This window comes from Chaetodon auriga, chromosome 9 (genome assembly GCF_051107435.1).
Source record: "Chaetodon auriga isolate fChaAug3 chromosome 9, fChaAug3.hap1, whole genome shotgun sequence".
NCBI lineage: Eukaryota > Metazoa > Chordata > Actinopteri > Chaetodontiformes > Chaetodontidae > Chaetodon > Chaetodon auriga.
In genome coordinates, this window is record NC_135082.1 from 501,930 (window position 1) to 525,330 (window position 23,401).

Below are 23,401 nucleotides of genomic sequence, written 5' to 3' on the forward strand. Positions count from 1 at the left end.
TTTCTCCTTCTCTCTCTTTCTCTCCCTATGCCAACCAGTCAGAGCAGATGGCTGCCCACCCAGAGCCTGGTTCTGCTTGAGGTTTCTGCCTGTTACAAGACATTTTTCCGTGCCACTGTTGCCAAGTGGTTGCTCATGGGGAATTGTTAGGAATTGTAAATAAAAAGTATGGTCTGTATGGTCTGTATGGTCAGAAAAGTGTTGTGAGTCAACTTCTGTTGTGACTGCCGTTATATATATAAAATTTAATTGGACTCAATACATATTGCCCTGTTGTGGTTCGCAATTACACAAATTATTTTGAAAATAATTGTGTGTTTCTTAACTGTGTTTTTGGTAACTGTGTGCGATGCTATCGCAGTTTTACAACTTATTTGGTGGCCTTTCTATTACTTTTTGCACTCTTAGTAATGGAGGGCCGTACAGAGGGGAGTGGGGGCATTGTCTACACACGCAAGCAACTGATCGCGTTGTGTAAACCCACGCTGCTGCCCAGAGAGAGGATTGTTGTCCCAGACAAGCTGAAGAGATGACATTGGGACTGCAGAACTGGAGCCAAACTGCTGCACTGTTTGAATTGATACTGTAACAGTGCTGTCATGTTTTACTCCTAAGTATGCCCTGTTATCATAAAAATATACTTTTGTTACAGCTGTCCAGGCTACTGTGTCCTTGAAGGACTAATATTGTAATGCACTGCATTACAACAATGGGTCACAGGACATTACAACGGGTACAACGCATGATGGGATGACTACACGTATCTTCAGCCAAGTAAGCCCCAGCACCAGCTCACAAAACTCCTGTAACAACTGAGAAAATTGAACATTATGTTAGTCAACAGATTCTGTAATGATTTGGTCCTTTCAAGTGATTTTATTTGTTCTCATCCTGTGATCTTTTATTGCACTTGTGTAACCCATGAATGTCCTTGCACCAGTCAGCGTTGTAAGATAACAGAACTGGCAAAAACCAGTCAGGATAACAGGAGATAGATGACACCTCTGTGATGACTCTTCTCTTGTTTGTTAGTGACATCTGTTGCATTAGATCCACGTCTAAGACAACACACACACACACACACACACACACACACACACACACACACACACACAGATTGTTTGTAGTTCTATAATGTCAACATCTATGTTCACATTTTTCTAATTTGGATTCAGTGAATCCAAATATTAATGACTGCTGTCAATAAATTTTTATTGTATATCTGTAAAAAGTTTCATGTGACTAAATGTGTAATATACAGTGTTTGCTAAGGAAGAACTTGGCTGTATGTTCAAGAAAAAATATGATCTGAATTTGTGGCATAGGCTGACGATATTTAGTTTCATTATGGTGTATGAACAGTGAAGTTAAGTAGGTTATTATAGATAAAAGTCACTGTTCTGTCCCCCAAAGCTGTAAAGGACCATAGTTTGCCCTGTAAGTATTGTATGTGCTCTGCAGCGAGAACACATTTAGGCAAACAGGTTCTAAACCTGGATGCTTGATCATGCATGGAGGCCTTTCATCCAGCTGCCACAGCCATCTTGTAACCTATTATGCATAACATAAGGTGAGTATCTGCAGTGGCATGTTATCTGCAATCATACACTGCGATCATAAGTGTAGGTAAAGATAATGTTACCAGTTCGAATTTGATGATCTACACCTCCATCGACCAGTCAGAGTCCAGAGGTTTGAGGGCCAGCACCCAAGTTTGCCATAGAAACACCAATGACGATCCAGAAGGAAGTAAGCCCACAAACAATATATCGCATAAAGAGTGCTCCCCCCACTCTAGAAACACCCTCCTGGGGGGTCTTGTGTTGAAGAGAAAAAAAAAATAGAAAGACATTTTTTGACTAACCATTCAGAAGCATTCTGCCGAATCCTCTGAGTCTGAGGTTCTGTAGGAGCCTCCCCTCCCTTCAGGATCCGATTCAGATTCTAACATGCACATTTGAACTACTGAAGCACTTGGTCTGTTCATTGCCACCATGTCCGCTACTTTCATATAGGTAGTGCTATGTTACAGTCTAAGCTCTGCCTCGTTACCACGGTAACACTTTATGGGTTGGGCAGCAGCAGCTCATTTACATTTAAAGCTACAGACACCAGAAACAGCACATTCAGAAAGGGACTGAAACAGGGAAATAGAGGGAGGCAAGAATCTTTTCCTAAAAGCTATTTCCAGCAAACGGCTTCAAAAACATGTTTTATGGAACTCATAGACCTATGTAACTCATTGAAAAAGCTTCATAATATGGGACCTTTAAGTGTCCCACCAGAGACAATGCCACACTAGATCTACTGTGTGCTAATGCAAAGGATGCATACAGTGCCACAGCCCTTCCCCCCCTAGGCATAGCTGATCACAGCCTGATGTTAACACCTCAGTATGTCCCTCTTGTCCAGAGGCAGCCTGTGTCCACAAGAACAGGGAGGAGGTGGACTCAGGAGGCTAGTCACTGCAGGACTGCTTTGAGACAACAGACTGGAATGTGTTGTGTGAGCCACATGGGGAGGACATCAACAGCTTGACAGAGTGTATCACAGAGTACATCAAATTCTGAGAACAGACCATACTGCCAACCAGGACTGTACTCTGCTTTCCCAACAAGCCCTGGATCACCAGTGAACTGGAAAGTCTGCTTAACAGGAAGAAATAAGCTTTCAGGGGACAAAAAATAACTGAAGAGTGTTCAGCACGAGCTGAGGGAGAAGCTGAGGCAGAGCAGAGATGCCTACAGGAGGAAGCTGGAGGCCAAACTCCAGCAGAATAGAGTGAAGGATGTGTAGACAGGAATTAAGGAGATCACAGGACTCTTTCGCTCATTGGCCCTCTGAAGGCAGCCGGCAGCCTTGAGAGGGCCAATGAGCGAAAGTACTTTTTCAACAGGTTTAGCTCACAGCCAGGAATGGCCTCACATTCCCCCACCCCTTCACACCTCACCACTATCCACAATGGTCTCCATAACTCCCCTCTGCCCAAGCTTTCTCCTCTCAACCCTCAACCCCCCCTGGTGATCCCAACCATCCAGTCTGTTGTTGCCAGTGCACTCTTTGCTGTAGTTTGCTGGGGAAACAGAATCAGAGCTGGCGACACCAACAGACTGAACAAACTGATCAGGAAGGCCGGTTCCATTATTGGCTGCAATCCATCATGGATAACCCTGAACATCCTCTTTACCACCTTGTGGACAGACAGTGGAGCTCCTTTTCCAATAGACTGCTCCAGCTCCGCTGTCACAAAGATCGCTTCAGGAAATCATTCCTGCCACGAACCATCACATTGTACAATAGTAACTTAAACAGTTAATCTACCAACCTCACCAACTCCAATATTTCAGTGTTACATATTATCCGCACTACTGCAATATTGCACACACTGTCAGTCGTTTACATTTATTTTTCATCTGCACAATTTTTGTCTGGTATATAGTTTATAGCTCTGGCTCACTGTCTCTCTTTGGAACTACTGTAAATACGTGTTTATATATTTAGTTATGTTGTATTTTTATTATATTATTATAATATTATATAATATGTATTATACACTATAATACATATACTTAGTTATATTTTTATTATTTTTAAGAATTGCTGTTTTTCCATGTTTATACACTTCATTATATTCCTTGAGAACATTCTTTTTCTCTTAGTTTTTCATTCTCATCCTTAGTCTTTTATTTTGTGTTTGTCTGTATGTTAAAACTGCTGCTGCAATGGAATCATTTCCCAAATTGGGATCAATAAAGTGTAATTTACATTTAAAGCTACAGACACCTACAGCTACAGAAACAATCTAAGTCTTCAATCCTCAACATTGCCCGTTTCTTTTTGCTTCTTCAAAAGAGCTTGAACAGCACATCTTAAAACTCCAATCTGCTTTGAAATCTTTGTCTGGGAGAGACGTTGCTGATACAGTATAACTACCTTGTGTTTTGTTGACCTCCGACATGAAACTGTCTTCCACAACCTCACCTTTGTAGCAGAGTTTGGCTGTTCCTCACCCAGTTTTAAGCCTGCTACACAGCTGTTTCTGTTTCAGTTAATGACTACATGTAAAATAGATGATTATTAGCATCTGTTTGGTATAATTGGTTGATCACACACCTGACTATAATCCTACAAAATCACAACAACTTATTTTTAGTCTTTTCACAGTCTAAGAGCACAATCGTGAACAGCAAGACAATTTGGGAAACAGCTGGAATCAGCTTCTAATGCTAATGACATAATTACATGACAAATGGTTTAAACAGATTTTGTTTTCTTTCACTTTAAATATTTGGTTAAGGTAGCTGGATATTCTGTCACTAGGTCGTGATGTAACTTAAATTAACAGCTATTACTTTGCCTAGAGGAGGCAATATGATCATGTCCCTATCAGCACCTCTGCTGTCATGGCTCCTATACTGTAGACCCATGTATATGCTGTAGGTTGGAAAGTATAAAGAACTGAAATCTCTTTCATTGTCTGAAGGAATAACACCTCATGCACAAAGACAAATTGTTACCAGGTATACTTTTAATTTGTTATGACCGCTTTTGTCCATGATTGGAAATTACAACACTTTTCAAAAATTAAAAGCTGTTTGTTGCCAAGACTTAAAACATCCATGCACATCATCTCCACTAACCCCCTTAAAGATTTTTGTGCTTTGTTTCACATGCACTGTATACCGAAGAATAGTGTCATACATTTACCATACTCATATGCAAGAAGGACAAATCTAAATCTAATCTAATCATGTGCATCCCTTTATAGCCACAGTCTACACATCATCTAATGGCTACTTCCAGCAGGATAACTCTGATAGTGCCATGTCATCTCAAGCTGTTTTCATCAACATGATAACAAGTTCCAATGACATTCACAGTCACCACATTTCAATCAATCACTCCAAAATGCTGTCATGTCAACAAAGAGAAGCACAGGAATGGAAGCAAAATGGGGTTCCTATCCAGTGTTATAAAGGTGTACCGAATAAAGTGGCCACTGAATTTATGTCTGTGCTTATTTATCTTGGTGGTACTTTCACTTTTTCACAGCAATCTTGCTAATGTCTTGATGCTTATGTGGGGATGATCCATTGATGGGAAAATGCTACACAGCATCTTCAGCCCTTAAGGAGGAGATGAGTTTCACTGTTTACATTCAGATTACACACAGACTGAAATTCAGGGAAATGTGCTTGTTTGCCATCTTATGTAGGTCCAGAGGACAGGATCAAATATCAGTTTCATATGTGTGCATCCTGTACAAGGACACTGTAAGCCTGAGATGTGTTTGCATAATTTAGCAGAGATTGGAGACAGCAGGAACTGCTGGCATACATAAAGCAAAAGTTAGAGGCCATGCACATCCATAAAAAACACACAGAGGATTTTAATTCTTTTGACCAGGCTGTGTAGCTGTGTACAGACTTTGCTTGATAACACCTTTCATTATTCTTATTTATACATGGAGTCTGATCACTTCACATAATTCCCACCATAGCTCTGTTCAACTACAAACTCAGCACAAGTCTAAGTGAAAATGCTTATAATGCCTTTAATAATTACACGTTTCAACAACTCTGTTGCTGAGCTTTGAGCCTCTCCCAGCACACAATGGGGACAGGTCTCAGTCACTACTAATACAAAATCCAACACATTTCCAATTTACCTCACTTGCATGTCTTAGGACTTGTGGGAGGAAAGTGGAGCAACTGCACTTATCAGACTGCTAAAAGTATCATTTTGGACTGGAGTGAAGATTCACAGATACAAATTTAACTTAAAATCAGAGCACCTTGGTCGCTTTTGCAGAGTGCTATTATCACCTTTGAAAGAATAATCAACATAGCATGTCTAAGTTAAATTCTTGTGTATGATTGACTATTCCTGCTCAGAGCATACATGCAAATAATCAGGTACATTTATATTTTGATGTGAACAGGAGTGACTGACCTGTGATGTTGGCTCTTTATGTATGTACAGTGATTTAAGCCCTGATCATATAATTGCTGGAAGGCATATTTTTTCAAATTAGATTTTCTGGGTAGCAAATCTCCCAAGATGTCACATTGATCATGGCACTTAACACCATGTTGAGGTTCAAACCAAATATTTATCAATGTTATATCATTACTCTTAATCATTGCTCCTTATTGAGGGCATAGAATTCTGTCAACTCCTTCTCTTCCTGAAACTTTCTGCTGAATGTTGTGTAAAAACACACTTCCACATTATTACCAGAAGAAAATTCATCTGGATCAGTATGGGGGTCTTGTCAGCGGACCACACAGATGTCCAGTATACAGAATTTGGCTCTACAGGTGGGGCAGGGGACTGTGCTGGACAACCAGGTGTCAGGTCTTTGCTGGTCTTGGCGGCTGGCAAACCATCGGCCCAGACAGGACAGACACCACATGGGTCTGCAGAAACACTTCTGGCAGTCTGACTCATTATCAACTCCTATAACACACATTTGTCAGAGAGGCACAGCCACATTAGTTGGCAGACACACGCGCGCACACACGCACGCACATGCACACACACGCACGCACGCACGCACGCACGCACGCACGCACGCACGCACGCGCACACACACACACACACACACACACACACACACACACACACACACACACACACACACACACACACACACACACACACAGAGTTACCTTCTGTGTGGCAGAGTCTGACCAGCTTGGTGCTTGCTGGAACCTGCATACAGCCAATGCAGGGCTCCATCTCCTGTGTATGGCAAGATTCTTCAGATTCATTTTGTTCTGGTACTTAAGTTTACCTTTTAAACATAGCAGCTGCATAAAAACACATAGAGTAGGGTACCTGTGCACTCAGCAGTGTGTATGGTTGATTTAGGTCCACCTGAGCTCTAAATGTTTCCAGGAAGAGTTCACTGATGGTTTGGTGGATCACTACATTGGCAGAACTTCTTATGGGAGCGTGGACCTTCTCTCGGAGCTCTGCATATTCTGTCGAGCTGAGCCTGGACACAATGGAAAATTGACTTGGTTTTTTGGACATGTCAAATGCTGTTTTGTCCTGACAGCTCAATAACCTGCATACCAACTCATATGCCGTATGTTTGTTTACCTTGAGTGACTGTTGGGGTTATTTTTGTGCAAAAATGTCAAAGTTAGTTTTGTCAATCGTCTAGTTAGTTTGTTGTCACTATTTCGATCGACCAGCACAAAGCAGTTTGGATCATGTTAATCATTCTATGAATGACCACAAGAAATAGTTGGGCGCCACTACCGGAGTCTTGCGGCAAGAATCCAACGGAGGAAAAGAAGGAAGCAGGGAGGGGTTCACACTAGGCTGAGGCCCTCTAAACCCCCTATTCCCTCCATCATCATATCCAATGTGCAGTCTCTCCAGAACGAAGTGGAAACTGTCCCAGATGTGGAGGGATCTGCATGTATGTCAACAACAGGTGGTGTACCCATATTAAGATCCAGAGCAAGATCTGCACTCCACATGTGGAGATGTTGACACTATCCTTCCGCCCCTTTTACCTTCCATGGGAATTTCCCACTGTTATCTTCAGCTGTGTGTATGTTCCACCGAGCTAACACCATTAGCGAGATGAGTACATCTCTCGTGCCCAGTCATGGCTTGGTTTCTCTGACCACAATGTTGTCTTCCTGCTTCCGTACTACAGAACGGAACTGAAGCATCACAAACCCCACACCTACAGCGTCTATCAGTGGACAGAGGATAGCATCGTGAAATTGCAGGGCTCACTCACCCGAACCGACTAGGACATTTTCTTGGATGGTAGTCTGAATGAGGTCTTCTGTATTTCCATTACTATCCCAGTTAAATTTTTCAAGAAATATCCTCAAAACTTGGATTAGTCAACATATCATGCACAGCCTCAAGGAAAGTGCAAACCAGATGGGATGGCATATGCTGTGGTAGGATGCTGGTTGTGTGCCTTGAATTGTGAATAAATCACCAACAGTGTCACCTGCAAAGCACCCCCACACCATCACACCTTCTCTTCCATGCTTCACGGTGGGAACCACACATATAGAAACGATCCGCTCATCTTTTCTGCATCTCACAAAGACAGGGCGGGTGGTGCCAAAAATCTCAAATTTGGACTTATCAGACCAAAGGACAGTTTTCCACTGGTCTAATGTCCATTCCTTGTGTTTCTTGGCCCAAGCATTCTTCTTCTTATTCTACCTCAGAAGTGGTTTCTTTGCAGCAAAGATTTTCGTTTTTCTTTACTTAGTTGAGTGGTTCTTGCCATAATATAGATTAGAACAGTGGTTAAATAGAGCTATTCACTATATATTCACTATATGTACCAACCCTACCTCACAACTGATGGTCTCAAACACATTAAGAAGGCAAGAAATTCCAGAAAATAACTCTTGACAAGGCACACCTGTTAATTGAAAACCATTCCAGGTGACTACCTCATGAAGCTGATAGAGAGAATGCCAAGAGTATGCACAGCTGTCATCAAAGCAAATGGTGGCTACTTTGAATGAGCTAAATAAAAACATATTCTGGTTTGTTTAACACTTTTTTTCCCTACATCATTCCATGTGTGTTCTTCATAGTTTGGATGTCTTCAGCATTAATCTGCAATTTAGAAAATTAAAAAAATAAAGAAAAAACATTGAAGGAGAAGGTGTTTGATGCATTTGTGTACTCTGAGGCTGTACGGAAGGTGGAAACAATTCTCCTTGCAGAGGGACAAATACATCTCAATCTAAATCTAAATCTAATCTAACCAAACTGGTCTTAACACAAACACATACTCGTACCTGATGTCAAAGGGTCTGACAGCAGGGTTGATGCTTTCCACTCTCAAGGTCAAGATCTGTGCAGGGGAGGCCGAGACTGAACTCAGCTGGTGTTGTCTAGACTCAGTCACTGTCACATGACAGTCACTCTGTAAGGCCATATAGATGTGATAAGTGGTCACCTAGAGACAGACAAAGGTAGGTATGTGGATGAATGTAAATCGTTTTAAGACTTAGAATACCTTCAAAATTAAAACACAGTAAACAGGATGCAACCACCCTGATGAAGGCAAGATAGTCAAAAATGTTTAACGTGGTTAACTGGTGAAGAGTTATAATTTCAATGTACTTGCACTTGCACTGGTCTGCCCCTTGCTATGTGTGCACTCCTTCTCATGGAGCCTTAAAGCAGCAAACCTTATAAAGTTAGGTTGTGAGCAGTTTCTTAATAAGATTCTTTTTAGTTGAATGCACAGAAGAGACCTGGGCACAGCTCTGGACAGAGCTGAGTGTCCCTGCACACCAGAAAATCCTCCAATAGAGCGGGTGCTGGAGCAGGAGCGAGTTATTGTCTTGGACCCGAACAAGAAAAACATGCCACCTCATTCTGAAATGGCAAGACCTCAAAGTCTAAGATGGAATTGCACACTTTGGCTCCAACGTGTTTACTAACCTCTGAAATCCACTATTGTCAACCACAGAAAATGGCCTTAAGTCTTTGGCTATATATCCACCGATGTAACTTGTTGTTTCTTCAGCTCTTGGACTGTTATGAGGAAGCAGGGCTCAAGGTGCTTCCTTCGGGCTCCTTTGGCCTGGCTGAAGCATTTTCTTTCAGTATGTTTTTGTGATTTGAGCTTTTCTGAGTGGCAATATACAAAATGGCTTCCATGATTGAGTATCAAAAGAGCAGGTGGCTCAGTCTTTCTGAGGTGAAAATGGGGAATGCTTCACAATTCTGTCACTGACTGCACTGGCATATAGAATAAAAATAAAAAGAATTTGGGGATTTCATTGTCTACAGTACATAACGTCATTAAAAGATTCAGAGAATCTGAAGAAATCTCTGTACACAAGGGACAAGGCTGAAAACCAAGGTGGGATGGCCATGATCTTCAGGCCCTCAGATGGCTTTGCATTAAAAACAGACACAATTCTGTGGTGCGCTCAGGAACATTTCCAAAAACTATTGTCTGTGAATACAGTTTGCCACTGCATCAACAAATGCAAGTTGAAACTCTGCCATGTAAAAAGGAAACCGTATATGAATAAGAAAAAAAAAGGATTTCCCAGAGTTGCTTCACTGATTTGCCTTTCAAAAAATAGGAGTTTTACAAATTGTTTGTGTGAGCAACAGAAGCCATGGCTGACCTTTTTCTTCAAAAATCTCATTGAATAGCACTGCTCCAGATGTATCTCACAGCCAAGCCAACACATATTTTGGAAGCAGATTATGTCCCCATCTTGTGTATCAGTTTTGGTCGTGAAAGCTGAAAATTTCCTGCCGATTAAGCACTCTTGATTAGAACAGATCACCACAGGATTCATCACATCACCCAGGTGTTTCCTGATGTATAAGGGCCATATGAATCAAGGTGTTGGGCAGCACATGGCCCTCAGCCCATAGTCTGGACATTATTAATTTCACCAAAACAATGTGAATGCAATGGCTTGTTACTCACCTTTAACACCCAGCTGTCAGTAATGATAACTCTGGCTCCGGGCGCTCCTGTTGCAAACTTATCTATGCGCCTGAACTCACTGTTGATGCTGGTAGCCACAGAGCCCCAGCTGAAGTGAGGAGGCTGTACATGGGCCTGCAGTGCCCGACTGATTGGATGGTTGAACCAGTGATGGCGGGACCAGTAGATAATGAGCGTCCAGCTGGCCAGCTGGAGGCAGAGGGAGAGGAGGAGAAATGCTCTCCAGCTGTCACTCACCTGGTGAAACAACATGACAGCACAGCTAAGACATATGGAACATTTAACTACTGCTAACAAGGTAGTGGAGAACACCTGAAATGCAACATAAATCACCAGGAGAAGGACATATGTAAGTGTAGGAGAACAAGCCCTGTAACTGACCTTTTTCCCCCACATTCCTTCAGGAGAGTTGGAGTGGAAAAACATTCCAACTACAAAGAGTTACTTATCATTTAAACTGTTTCCAGGAAGGTGTTAATGTAGAGAGAGATGTCTGGCCTTAACACCTTTTCCCACTCATTCCTTCAGGACTGCTGGGAGGAAGAACACGTCAACTACAAAGGGTCACCTATTATTTAAACTGTTGCCATATAGATACTAATCTTTTCTTACAGGTCCACACCAAAGGAAGACGTTAAAACAGTCAGGATGGACAATCAACAGGCCTAAAGAGGCCTCAAGGACCACACGGCACTGACAAGTTGCAAATCAGACATTCCTGGAGCAAACTGTTTTGTGTGTCTGTATGCCTTCTTTTGTACCACAATATGTTTAATTCAACTTTGGATATTCCCACAGCACTAAACTCATAATTTGTATGGTATCAATGTTTACAAAACTATGATCTTAAATCTCATGAGCATGTTTGTCCAGGTTTCTACCATGGAACCATACTGCCATCTAGAGACTATTAGCTGTTAGGTTTTAGATACTTGACATTAGACAATTATAATTAGTAATGCTAATTCGGCCAATATAATCTGCATTTCCTTGTTTCTTTGTTCTATTAGTTAGTTATACTATTAGTTGTCATATAAGTTAGTATTAGTATTGAAGAATGTTGCCATTAATCATCGAAATGTATCTGATGCACGTATATCAGTGTCAACATATATGTTGTGAACAATGTTGAAAAGTGATTGAAAATGAATCATTTGACCATAGTGAGAAGCACAGAAGAAGGCATTTTTCATGCTGCATTGAATAAGAGTTGGTGTCGTAGGCTATAACAATCTCAATTTTCATTAGACTCGCTTAGTCATTCATTCAAGAAATAAACACTACATTCGCATGCTCATTTTTCTTCATGAATGAATGAATAAAATCCCTCTGAGCTAAAGCTTTTATATTAACGAGTGCAAACATTAAAACCAAAGGTTTAATGACCTAATTCCCCTACATAAGTAAAAGACTATACATATAATTTCTGAGGTAGAAATAATAAAAAAAAATAGTAGTAGTAGTGTAATAGAACATTGTTGATCCATGACCCGTACATCCCCCACAGTTCTGCACCGATGTGAGCCCCAGATTAATTACTTAATTTATACTGATGTGCAATGACCGGGTTAGGAAAGAGTGACTAATTTAAATGACAAAGCTTTTACCTCTATTTATTAAAATCCCATAGGCTATGACTTCAGGCATTTTTACTGGTGTAACTGGGAAACGGGGGATGCTTGTCATTATAGAATAAGATCATAAGATTGTGATGTTTATTGATACTTCAGCTATCAGTCACCATATCAACATTAACAAATTGATCACTTTATTTTTTAAAGTTAAATGTATGCACATGATTGAACATGAAAACCTGATAAACTGAGAGATGAAACACACCGGCACTGAAGCTGTGGAGATGGAGATGGCTATTTAAGAGTATGTGAGGAGTACCATCAGCATCAGCGTGAAGTCTGCAGTTGCAGTGTCAAATGATATAATTGCTTGTGTGCAGAGTGACAAGGGACAAGAGAAGTGTTAAATAAATCTGTACTTCGACAGATAGACAGGCTGACCTTGTGAATGTATCCCAGGTTTTTCTCTGGAGCAGCAATACACATTCCTATGTAGTAACCTAGAAAGATGAACAACATGGTCATAATAAAAATTCACATAATATGAACGACAGCACCAAATGACCCATCATAAATAGATTACATCGACTATAGCCCCATGTTAGGCACACAACAAACCTACACCACCCTGCCCCATACACAAACATGGAACCAAAAATGTACAATACAACCAGTGATAACATTTGCTGATAATTTTGTTGTATAATTTTTGTTGTCTGTACTTCAACACATTGGATTTGTAATACAACACTGATGTGGATAACCAGTGTTGTTACAAGTTACTTTGAAAATGTAATATACGACATATTAAATTTGAAATAAATTACTTTATTAGTATCTGTAGTGTCACTGATTACATTACTTTAGCAATGCTTTCACCAAAATAACTGCAGAGGTATGACTAGCATTATATTTGGCTATGTACGGTGATATTATGGTTCGTAATAACAACACTATCTACTATAGGCTCAGCATAACCTGGTCTTTATGCCAATGTTATCTTCTCATTTTATCACATGCATCTTTCCTACTCGCACAGCTCATGCAAAAGATATGTTCTGATTTTAATCTATATAGCTGTCCGCACCAGCGGACAGCCCACATTTCCCATCATGCTATGCAGGACTGAGGAGTTTGTTAAGTTTGCTGTTTAATTTTCCAAAATGCAAATGTTACCTTGCAACATCAGTGATTGTAAAATAAGGTCTGCTTCTAGTGCTGGACGGTATGACCAAAAATGTATATCACGGTATTTTTCAAAATTATAATGGTTTCACGGTATATGACGGTATTTTTTTTTTTCTTTCATCTGGAAGACAGATGTTTTAACACAGGTGTGTCCAGGTGCTTATTTGGGCAGAGTAGCGTTATCTCGTCCTAGCGTACGGAGAAACTCCTCTGTTGAAAACACTTTTTCAGCCTTTTTTTCTGCTTGCTATTGTTCCTAGCTTTCATAAAAGGACAAAATGATAAAAAAAATAAAACAGTACAATAACACCTCCCCCTGCTCAGTGTCCTATGTGAGCGCTCTGCTCATTCATGTGTAAATGAGACCGAGCGGTGAAATTAACTGCGCAGTTTCACCGGTCAATTGCTCAGAAACCCATTGGTCAATTTTGATGACTGACACCTCTATCAACCAGTCAGAGTCAAGGGAATCGAGGAGCAGCACCCAAATTCACCATAGTTACACCAATGACAATTCAGAGAGAAGTAACCCGAGAGATAGGTTATCGCATGAAGTGCACTCCCTCCACTGTAGAAACCCCCTCCTCTTTATGTAAACAACCAGGACCTTGATCTCAAACCAACGCAGAGTCACAGGAGGAGACATTAGCAGCATTTTGTCAAGCTGGAATATAAAATTTTGACCACAAAACAGCGAAGGTAAGACATACTTTATGATTTTGTGAAGTTTTTTTCTGCTACTGTTTGGCTGCTAGCTCGCCGAGTTTTCGTCGCACAGTGAGGAGGCAGACATCTTCGTGATCAGCAGACTCTCTGCTTTCATATGATTCCAGGCTTGTGTGAAGTGGTGAAATGAGCAGACAATCTTTTCATCAACACTTTTCATCTTTTGTTACATGCGCGTATAATTTACTGCTGTATGAATTATGTTTCGTTTGGGTGGCAATGCTTGGTAGAGGCTCTTAGCTGAGTTTCTCACCGTCATTCTGCTATGCTACAAGTTAGGATTGGCGTTAAAAATAAATACGGCCACACTCGCAAATACGGAAATGTCTTTGTCGTTTGTGTAGCGAGTCAGCAGTGCCATGCTCCTTCGCTCAGCCTCTCAGTGACACCGACTTTTGTTTGGAGTCACTATACTTTGTCAACAAAAAATCTACACCCAAACGGCATATGTGGACACACGGATCACGCTAAATGGTGCACAACTGCAACGCCAGAGACTGATGGCAACGCGGACTTCAGACCAGTAGGCCTGTATCACTTGCATTCATTCACGCTGTGTATGTTGGATTGAACGCGGTTTGATTGACAGCGCATCTATTGGGGAGCGCTGCCTGTATGCGAAAGTCCGCTGAGACATGCTGTCCTGCTCGTTGAGGGGATCATCTGTGGCGTTTTCCAATACTTATGGATGTGAAATAAACGATCTGTGGAAAGTACGAAAACTATGCTGGGTGTATTGTTGATTCACTGCGCAAATCACTGAGTTGCTGAACTTTAAAAGGCAGTATGAGCGAAATTAAGGAACGAGTGGAAAACAATGGGTCTGAAGCAGTGGTTGCTAAACGAAATGTTAAACTTACTGCAAAAGCCTGGGCAAATAAAGTTGAAAGTCTGCAAAAGGAACGTAAAACACATGTGAATAAAATAAAAGGCTTAATACCTGCAATGAAAGAGCTTATGAAACGAAATGAAAATGCAAAAGAGTTGAAATGCCAGTTGCAAACTCTCACTCAACTCCTTGAGGCTGCTGTTAACTTGCATCAAACAATAATTCCACTGTTACCTGAGGATGAAAAGGAAAGACAGAATGACTGGTTCTCAAGTACTGAAAAGTACAGCTGTACATTCAAGAATGACGTGATTCAGTGGTTGGATGGAAAAGAACATGTTCCCAATCCTGTTGGAAATGATTTGGTTACAGCTACAAGGGATGTGTGTCACTTTCAAATGGATGATGCCTCACAGGCAGCAGCACAGGACACAGGCTACATGACACTTCATGAATGTCCACAGGATGACGTGAAACCAAGTGATAGCGTATCAAATGTGCAAAGTAGATGATCTGCACAAAGCGCTGCAAGTGAAAAAAGTTCTGGAAGTGGTAAATGGTCCTCTGTATCAAGTACCTCCTCTGCTCGCATTAAAGCAGAAGCTGATCTAGTTGCATTGATGGCACGGCAAAAACTTTTACAAGATAAACATGCACTGGAAGAGGAAGAGCAGCAAATACGGAAACGCAAGGAAAGGCTCAAGTTGGATGAAGAAATTGCTGCACACTTGGCTAAAGTGAATGTGCTAAGGGCTGCTAGCACTTCTGGTTCAAAAAACACTGGAACAGACCGGTCAAATGCAATGAATTCTTACCTTAAGAATGAACAAGGAAAAACAAAGTTCAATATCGATGCCACTCCTTTCATTCCTCAGAGGCTGGAAACACTTAAACAACAATCGAAAATCATGGTCAGTGATCAGGTGACAAGGCTTAAATCAGATAGGCTGACCCATGCTGCTCACTTTCAGCCTCCTGCTTTAAAGCATCACCTATCTGAGCCCAATCCTCAGTCCAGTGCTCATAATAAACAGATGCGACATGGAACCGCTCTCAACACTGAAGTTTCAGTAGGCAATGGGGAGCAAAACAATGTTCTTGATATCATGAAAAGACAGAATGAAATAACAACACTACTGATACAACAACAGCAATGTGCATCCTTGCCCAAAAGAGAGATTCAGGTCTTTGATGGTGATCCATTGCAGTTTCATACATTTATGAGAGCCTTTGAAAATGGTGTTGAAAGTAAGTCCGATAGTTATAGTGATTGCCTGTACTTCCTCGAGCAATTCACCAGAGGTTGCCCAAGGGATCTTGTAAGAAGCTGCCAACATATGGACCCAGAAAGGGGCTACGCTCAGGCTAAAATCCTACTACAGGAACATTTTGGAGATGAACAAAGGGTTGCAGCAGCTTATATGGACAAGGCATTGTCATGGGCCCCGATTAAATCAGAGGATGTTAAGGCGCTCCAAAATTACAGCTTATTTCTCAGAACCTGCTCGAACGCAATGAACGAAGTGCAGTACATGTTTGAAATGGATGTGCCTGCTAATATGCTGACAGTAGTAAAGAAGCTGCCTTATAAGCTCAGGGATTGCTGGAGGACAACTGCTTGTGAAATACAAGAGAGGCGTAACCAAAGGGCTACATTCAATGAATGAATTCATTTCATTGAAAGGCAAGCAAGGATTCTAACAGACCCAGTATTTGGGGACATTCAAGATGCATCACCAGCATTAAACAGAGGCATGAATCGAACCAGCTTAAAACCTAGATCTAGGCCAAAGGGCAGTAGTTTTGCTACAACTGTGACTACTGTAGAGAACAACAAAATTGCAACAAAGGGAAGAAGACCAGACACGATCTCACCAGTCAAGAAAGTCTGTCTGTTTTGTGAGGGTGGACACACTTTGGAGTTTTGCCCTCGATTGGAGAAAAGGGCCCACACTGAGAAGATCACCTTCTTAAGGGAAAAGGGAGTGTGCTTCGGCTGTTTGTGTATAGGACACATCAGCAAGGATTGTCAAAAGCGTCTTTCATGCAAAGTGTGTAGTTTGAAACACCCCACAATGCTTCACATCCCTTCAAAGGAAAAGGATCCAGTGACAGAGGGAGAACCGAGCACTGCAGTGGGCTGTGCTCTGATGTCCAGTGGGCTTGCTGGGGCTGGTGATCGTGACTGCAAGCTTCCTATAGTTCCAGTACAGATTAAATCGAAGAAAAGTAACCACACAGTGGTTACTTATGCCTTCTTGGATCCGGGTAGTACGGCTGTTTTCTGCACAGTTAACCTCATGAACAAGCTCAACCTCTCAGGGAAAAGGACACGAATTCTTTTACGGACAATGGGTCAAGAAAAGGTTGTTAATAGCAATGTAATTACAGGACTGGAGGTGGCTGGTTTAGATGGGGAGACCAACTGTGATTTGCCCAATACCTATACCCAGGAGTGTATGCCAGTGCATAGGGGAAATATTCCACGTCAAAGGGATCTTCAGAAGTGGCCTCACTTGGGAGATGTTCACTTGCCTGAGATCGACTCCAAAGTTGAGCTGTTGATTGGAACAAATGTACCAAAGGCACTGGAACCACTACAGGTCATCCGTAGTGTGGACGATGGACCCTATGCCATTAAGACTATTCTGGGTTGGATTGTTAATGGACCACTGGGAGAAGGCAGTGGTGATGGAATGGATGTTGCAACAGTTAACAGAATCTCAGTCCTGAACTTAGAGGAGCTCTGGCAGCAGCAGTTCAGAACGGATTTCCCAGAATGTAGTTATGATGAACAACCTGGTCAGTCGAGAGAAGATCAGAGTTTTATGAAGCTGGTCCAGGATTCAGCCCGACTTATTGGTGGCCATTACCAGATTGCATTGCCTCTGAGGAGCAGTTGTGTGAACATGCCGAACAACAGGAAGGTTGCAGAGCAGCGCGCCCTAAACCTAAAGAGGAGGTTCAAAAGAGACTCATTATTTCAACAACAGTACACAGATTTCATGAATGACATGATCGCCAAGGGATACGTAGAGCAAGTACCTTCAGGTGAGCTGACACGTAGTGATGGGAGACTGTGGTATATCCCACACCATGGTGTTGACCACCCTCAGAAAGGAAAAATCCGTGTGGTTTTTGACTGTGCAGCCACTTTCCAGTCCACATCTCTCAATGTTCAACTGCTACAAGGACCGGATCTCACTAGCTCACTGATTGGCATCCTGGCCAGATTCATGAAGGAACCGGTGGTGATCATGGCAGATATAGAGTCTATGTTTCACCAAGTAAGGGTACCAAGGGAAGACGCTGACCTGCTGAGGTTTCTCTGGTGGCCTGACGGTGATTGCACCCAAGACTTGGTGGACTTTAAAATGTTGGTACATCCGTTTGGTGCGACTTCCTCACCAAGTTGTGCTAACTTTGCATTGAGGAAATGTGCTAAGGACAATGAAGAACAGTTCTGTCCGGAGACCATTGAGAAGATTCTGCACTGCTTCTACGTGGACGACTGTCTGGTATCAACAGCCAGTGAGGAAGAAGCGGTGGTGCTTTACCATGACCTGGTCTGCATATGTACGAAAGGAGGCTTTAAGCTGACAAAATGGATGAGCAACAGGCGTGCAGTGATGGCAGCAATCCCAGAAGACCAAAGAGCAAAGGGCATAAAAGATTTGGATCTGGACCACGACATACTGCCTGTGGAGAGAGTGCCCGGGGTGCAATGGTGCATTCTGTCTGATGCTTTCAAGTTTAAGATCATGGTGCAGGACAGGCCTTTGACAAGAAGGGGGATCCTCTCGGCCATCAGTTCAATATACGATCCCCTAGGAATCCTGAGTCCCATTGTCCTCTCTGCTAAGATCATCTTGCAGGAGCTGTGCAGGCAGCAACTCAGCTGGGATGACCCCATACCACCATCAGCTGCACAGAAATGGACAAACTGGTTAAAGGAGCTCTATCAGCTAGAGCACTTCCAAGTTGCTCGGTGCTTAAAGCCCCCAGATTTCGGAGAAGTCACCGCAGCGCAATTGCACCACTTTACAGACGCAAGTGAAAATGGTTATGGTGTAGTGACCTACCTACTCCTGCAGAATGCACACTCACGGGTGCATAGCAGCTTCGTCATGGGAAAATCCAGGGTGTCGCCTTTGAAGTCGATCTCAATACCTCGCATGGATCTTACAGCTGCTACCATGGCGAGTCGCTTGGACACCTTTTGGAAAAAAGAGTTGCACATGTTATTAACAGAGTCAACGTTTTGGACAGACAGCACCTCTGTACTAAAGTACATTAAGAATGAGACTTCAAGGTTCCGTACCTTTGTTGCCAACAGGGTCTCAGAAATACTCAAAGTATCGCATCCATCTCAGTGGAGGTATGTAAACACCCTAAACAATCCTGCAGATGTGGCCTCCAGAGGGCTGAAGGTTTATGTGTTTCTGAGGAGTGAGACCTGGTTGTCAGGACCTGCATATCTTTTGCAGCCTGAACAGGACTGGCCTGTGAGTCCAGATTGTTTGGGCAAACTTCTGCCAAACGATCCAGAAGTCAAGGTCAGTGTTGCAGTGAATGCGGTGCAGACCTCAGAGGATGTGGACGCAACCACTCGGCTGATCCATCATTTTTCCTCTTGGACCCGTTTGAGAAGGGCTATGGCTTGGGTTATCAGGCTAAAGAACTTGCTGCGGTGTCTCAGTCAAAGAAGGAAATGGTCTGACACAGCCTCCACCCAGTCTGACTCACGGGAATAACAAAGATCTTCTTCGAAGCAGGAAAATGGAGTGGTCAAAGATGTGACATTGAGAGGTTTGCTCACAGTAGATGAATTGCTGGATGCTGAAAAGGAAATCATCAGATTTTGCCAGAAGAAGAGATTTCCTGATGAACTCTCCAGTCTGCAGAGTGGCAGAAGTGTGAAAAAGAATAGTTGCATCTTCAAGCTCCCTCCTGTGCTGGAGGATGGTATCCTGAGGGTTGGTGGACAATTAAGTAGGGCGGATCTACCTGGAGATGCAAAACACCCCGCTATCTTGACCAAAGAGCTCCACATCTCAGACCTTCTCCTAAGGCACATACATCAACAAGTTGGTCATGGAGGACGCAATTACATGTTGTCCAAATTGCGTCAAAGGTACTGGATTCCACAGATTTAGATCCTATAGGTTGGTGCTATAGCCTATGCTACTGACAATGGCATGTTTTTTCTGATGCCTGCAAGATTTAGCACAAATAAATATAATTGATGCACTTTCACCTACAACAACCAGCAAATGGGACAACGGTTTCACCCTTTGTCCAAAATTACGAGGATGAGTAAGTAAACCTTGAAGTTTTGCTAAATTGGAAGACAGATGACAGACAGTATGTGCAGTTTCAATGATCTGACCCTGTACTTTTTCTCAGTGTCCTGAAAAGACCTAGACACATGTGTAGTATGCCCCTGAGAGCATTATGCTAATGTTACAGGTCCATGAGGAAGTCAGACAAGCCCCACAGTCTGACAGAAGGATAAAGATTTGTTACAGTTCAGCCAAATCCCCAGGAACTTGGGGACGTCAATTAATGTTCAACTTTAACACAAATTATTTCATGCTAGATTGCCAAACATAGCTATTGCTGGTAAACTGTGTACACTAGCTAACTTATTAATGACACAGAAGATAAATAACATAGACATAATGGACAGACACACACACAATTACGCCAAACAGTTACAATGATGTATGTGACAATATTTTAGTTCCAAATTAGAGAGTACACTACATTAAGTAGGGTATGTGTGGGTAATGTCTGTTGGTGTGTGTGGAAATTTGGATGTTTGTATGAGAGACAATGACAGGTTTGGTGATTCTGGACAGCTTAGTGTGTAAAGAGTGTGGCGTATGTGGCAGAAAATAAATGTGTGAATTAATGTGATTAGAACTGAGGTAAATTAGCCCATGTTATACTTAAATGTCCACAGATTCTCTTATTTATATTGCCTAATATGTGTATACATATATTTTATTTCAATTCATTATTATTTTTTATACTTATTTCAATATATACACATATTTGTATCTATGTGTGTTTTATTTAATTACCTTGTATTTTGTACTATTACTCCCCATATTGATAAGCTCTGATTTATTATGTTGTGTATGCAGCCAGGAGTGGGGGAAGGAGGGACAGAAGAAAAAAAGGACAATGTTTGTTGTTAAATTCCTGCAAATACATATAAAAACAATATTGCTTTTTTTCAAATAAAAATATGCAAAAAACTAGTGTGTTGCCATAATGATAATAAATATATGATGTAATAGCAATATACTTAAAACAATTATGCAATATGAGATAGCATAATACTGTCATCATCATTATTACATGTTAATAACCATTATAGTAATGATATAAAATTTATATGGAGCAAAAGTACGGGGCAGGGCAGCAGGGGTGCTTTTGTTTGGCTTTTATTTTCTTCAATTTTTGCTTTCATTTTTCAGTTTTACCGTGTTCTTGTGATGTAGAGAAAAATGTGTCAAAGATCATCATTGTTGGGACCTTACAGGTTGATAATTGAGACTTACTTTGTCAGAGATGGCTGATGGCATCAGCAGTTAGAGTGGTGTATTAGAGGGATTATTTTGTTTACTAAAATAGACACGCCTGTAATTTGAGATTTGAGATTATGCATTTCTGAATCCGATGTTGAGCTCTGTGTGTGTGTGTGTGTGTGTGTGTGACACGTAAGTGCACACGCATGATACAAAGGTGCATCCTTGTGTGTATTTTTGTTCATCTGTATGAGGGGCGGCAGTCTGTCTGTTGTCGCGCACGCGGCTGTGTGCTTGTATGCGGCGGAGCCGGTGCGAACATAGGCGAGTGAGAAGAGAAAGAGAAAAAAAAAAATCAAACAATATAACTCCAACTCGGGGGAAACCAGAGGGAATCTGAGAACCGTCGAGAGGTTTAAGTGTGCATTACGTTTATCATTATGTCTATGGTGTGTTTTGAAGAGCCGTGGGGTTAACTTTCTGTTTCCGAGGAGGTGGCCGTCAATGTGAAGTTAATTTACCACGAACGGGTGAATCACAGGCTCGTGCATAGAAATGAGAAGACCGAGTTTTTTTATACTGTCCAGAACAATAACCTATACCTCGGTTTGTAGGTCTGTGTCAATTGATGAATCCTGTTTCTCTATTTGAATGGATTTGGTGGATGAGCTACTGGTATAAGTGTCCACCTTGTCCTGTTTGAAGTAGTAGTGGTAGATAAAAGTCCACTAAATGATTCATTGTGAGCGTAATCCGTTCCGCATAAAACACTAGAAAGACATAGAAAAACAAACATGTAGTCCTGTCGTTCTAGTTTTATTTTAATGCGAGTTCCTTTAATGTCTGGCTGAACTTGCAGTCTACACCTTGGGGGTATGACGCCTCACCTCCGTCGTCTGGATCTCGCGATACTAACGCAGCAATCGGCAACACAAAGATCTCACAATTCAACTCACCATTAATTAATGAATACTGACTTAATGTTGATCATATCCCTGCCCTCATATGCGTCAGAATGTCAGGTTTTACCTAAAGGCAGTGCGGAGTGGACCAGTATAGTAATGCTGGTCCTCCTGATATGGTACTGGGCGAAGCCAACATCCTCACTCCCCAGCCAGGATGAAAACAGATTCTGGATGGTTAAACCGGCCGATTGAAACTCGCTGGGCGTAAACACGAAGCAGAAAGAGAACACCAAGTAGGCCAAAGTAAAAGTTAACTCTGGGCTCTCCATACTACGTCCACGATTCTTCTTCTTCTTTTTCTTCTTCTTCTTCTTCTTCTTCTTCTGCTTCTGCTTCTTCCGTTGTTTTATGGCGGTTGGCAAACTGTTAGGTGCGCATTACCGCCACCTTCTGGACTGGAGTGTGAAGCGGGATAGCTTGTAGTTCGACATCAGTAACACCCGTGCTCTATAAAAACCTAAATATAGCCCTGTCCCTAACATCTCCTGAATTCCTCCATAATAGCTCAGTCATACTCAGTGTTAGTTGATTCCTCTGGAGTGCTGTTTTGAGTGTTTGTCTCTGTTGTCGGTACTTTGAACAATGTAAGAATACACTGTTTCCTGTAATCCACAGTATTCACAGTTCCCTGTAGCATGTTTCCTTATGGTGTGTAGTGTACTGTTTAGGCCAGTATCACCTAATCTCATCCTGAATATTATGTCTTCTTTTCTGCTCCTATGACTCTCTCTCATTTCTCCAACTTTCTTTTGAATACTATAGAGGTGTCTACTCTTACTCCCTCTTTCCCATCGTTCCTGCCATTTCTTATTTATTTTTGATTATATTATTATTTATATTATTTATATTATTATTATTATTATTGATTATACATTAAATCTCAGACTTACTGTATTTTAGAGCCATATATATTTCTCTATTCCGTGTTGCACTCTTAGCATATTTATCTGCCAGTTAATTTCCTTTTAAAGCAATCTACTATTTCTAGATCTTGTCCATATAGTTTCAGACTGATTTGGTTTTGTGTTTGCTTTTTAAAACAGATAACTGCCTTTGTTTTTGTAACTGAGAACCTAAAGCCCCATCCCAAAGCCCAAGCTTCTACC

The 23,401-nt window shown here is 41.7% G+C and overlaps 1 protein-coding gene across 1 annotated transcript; it reads right to left on the minus strand.

Moving 5' to 3' along the window:
* Positions 1 to 4,508: 4,508 nt before the first annotated feature.
* On the minus strand, positions 4,509 to 22,619 carry tmem129 (transmembrane protein 129, E3 ubiquitin protein ligase). The gene is made up of 7 exons (XM_076738796.1): positions 22,360 to 22,619; positions 12,493 to 12,551; positions 10,457 to 10,714; positions 8,796 to 8,956; positions 6,841 to 7,000; positions 6,672 to 6,744; positions 4,509 to 6,459 (listed from the first exon to the last, which is right to left on the minus strand). The coding sequence occupies exons 1-7, from the start codon at positions 22,562 to 22,564 to the stop codon at positions 6,275 to 6,277; spliced, it is 1,101 nt and encodes a 366-aa protein (XP_076594911.1). The 5' UTR covers positions 22,565 to 22,619; the 3' UTR covers positions 4,509 to 6,274.
* Positions 22,620 to 23,401: the final 782 nt, after the last annotated feature.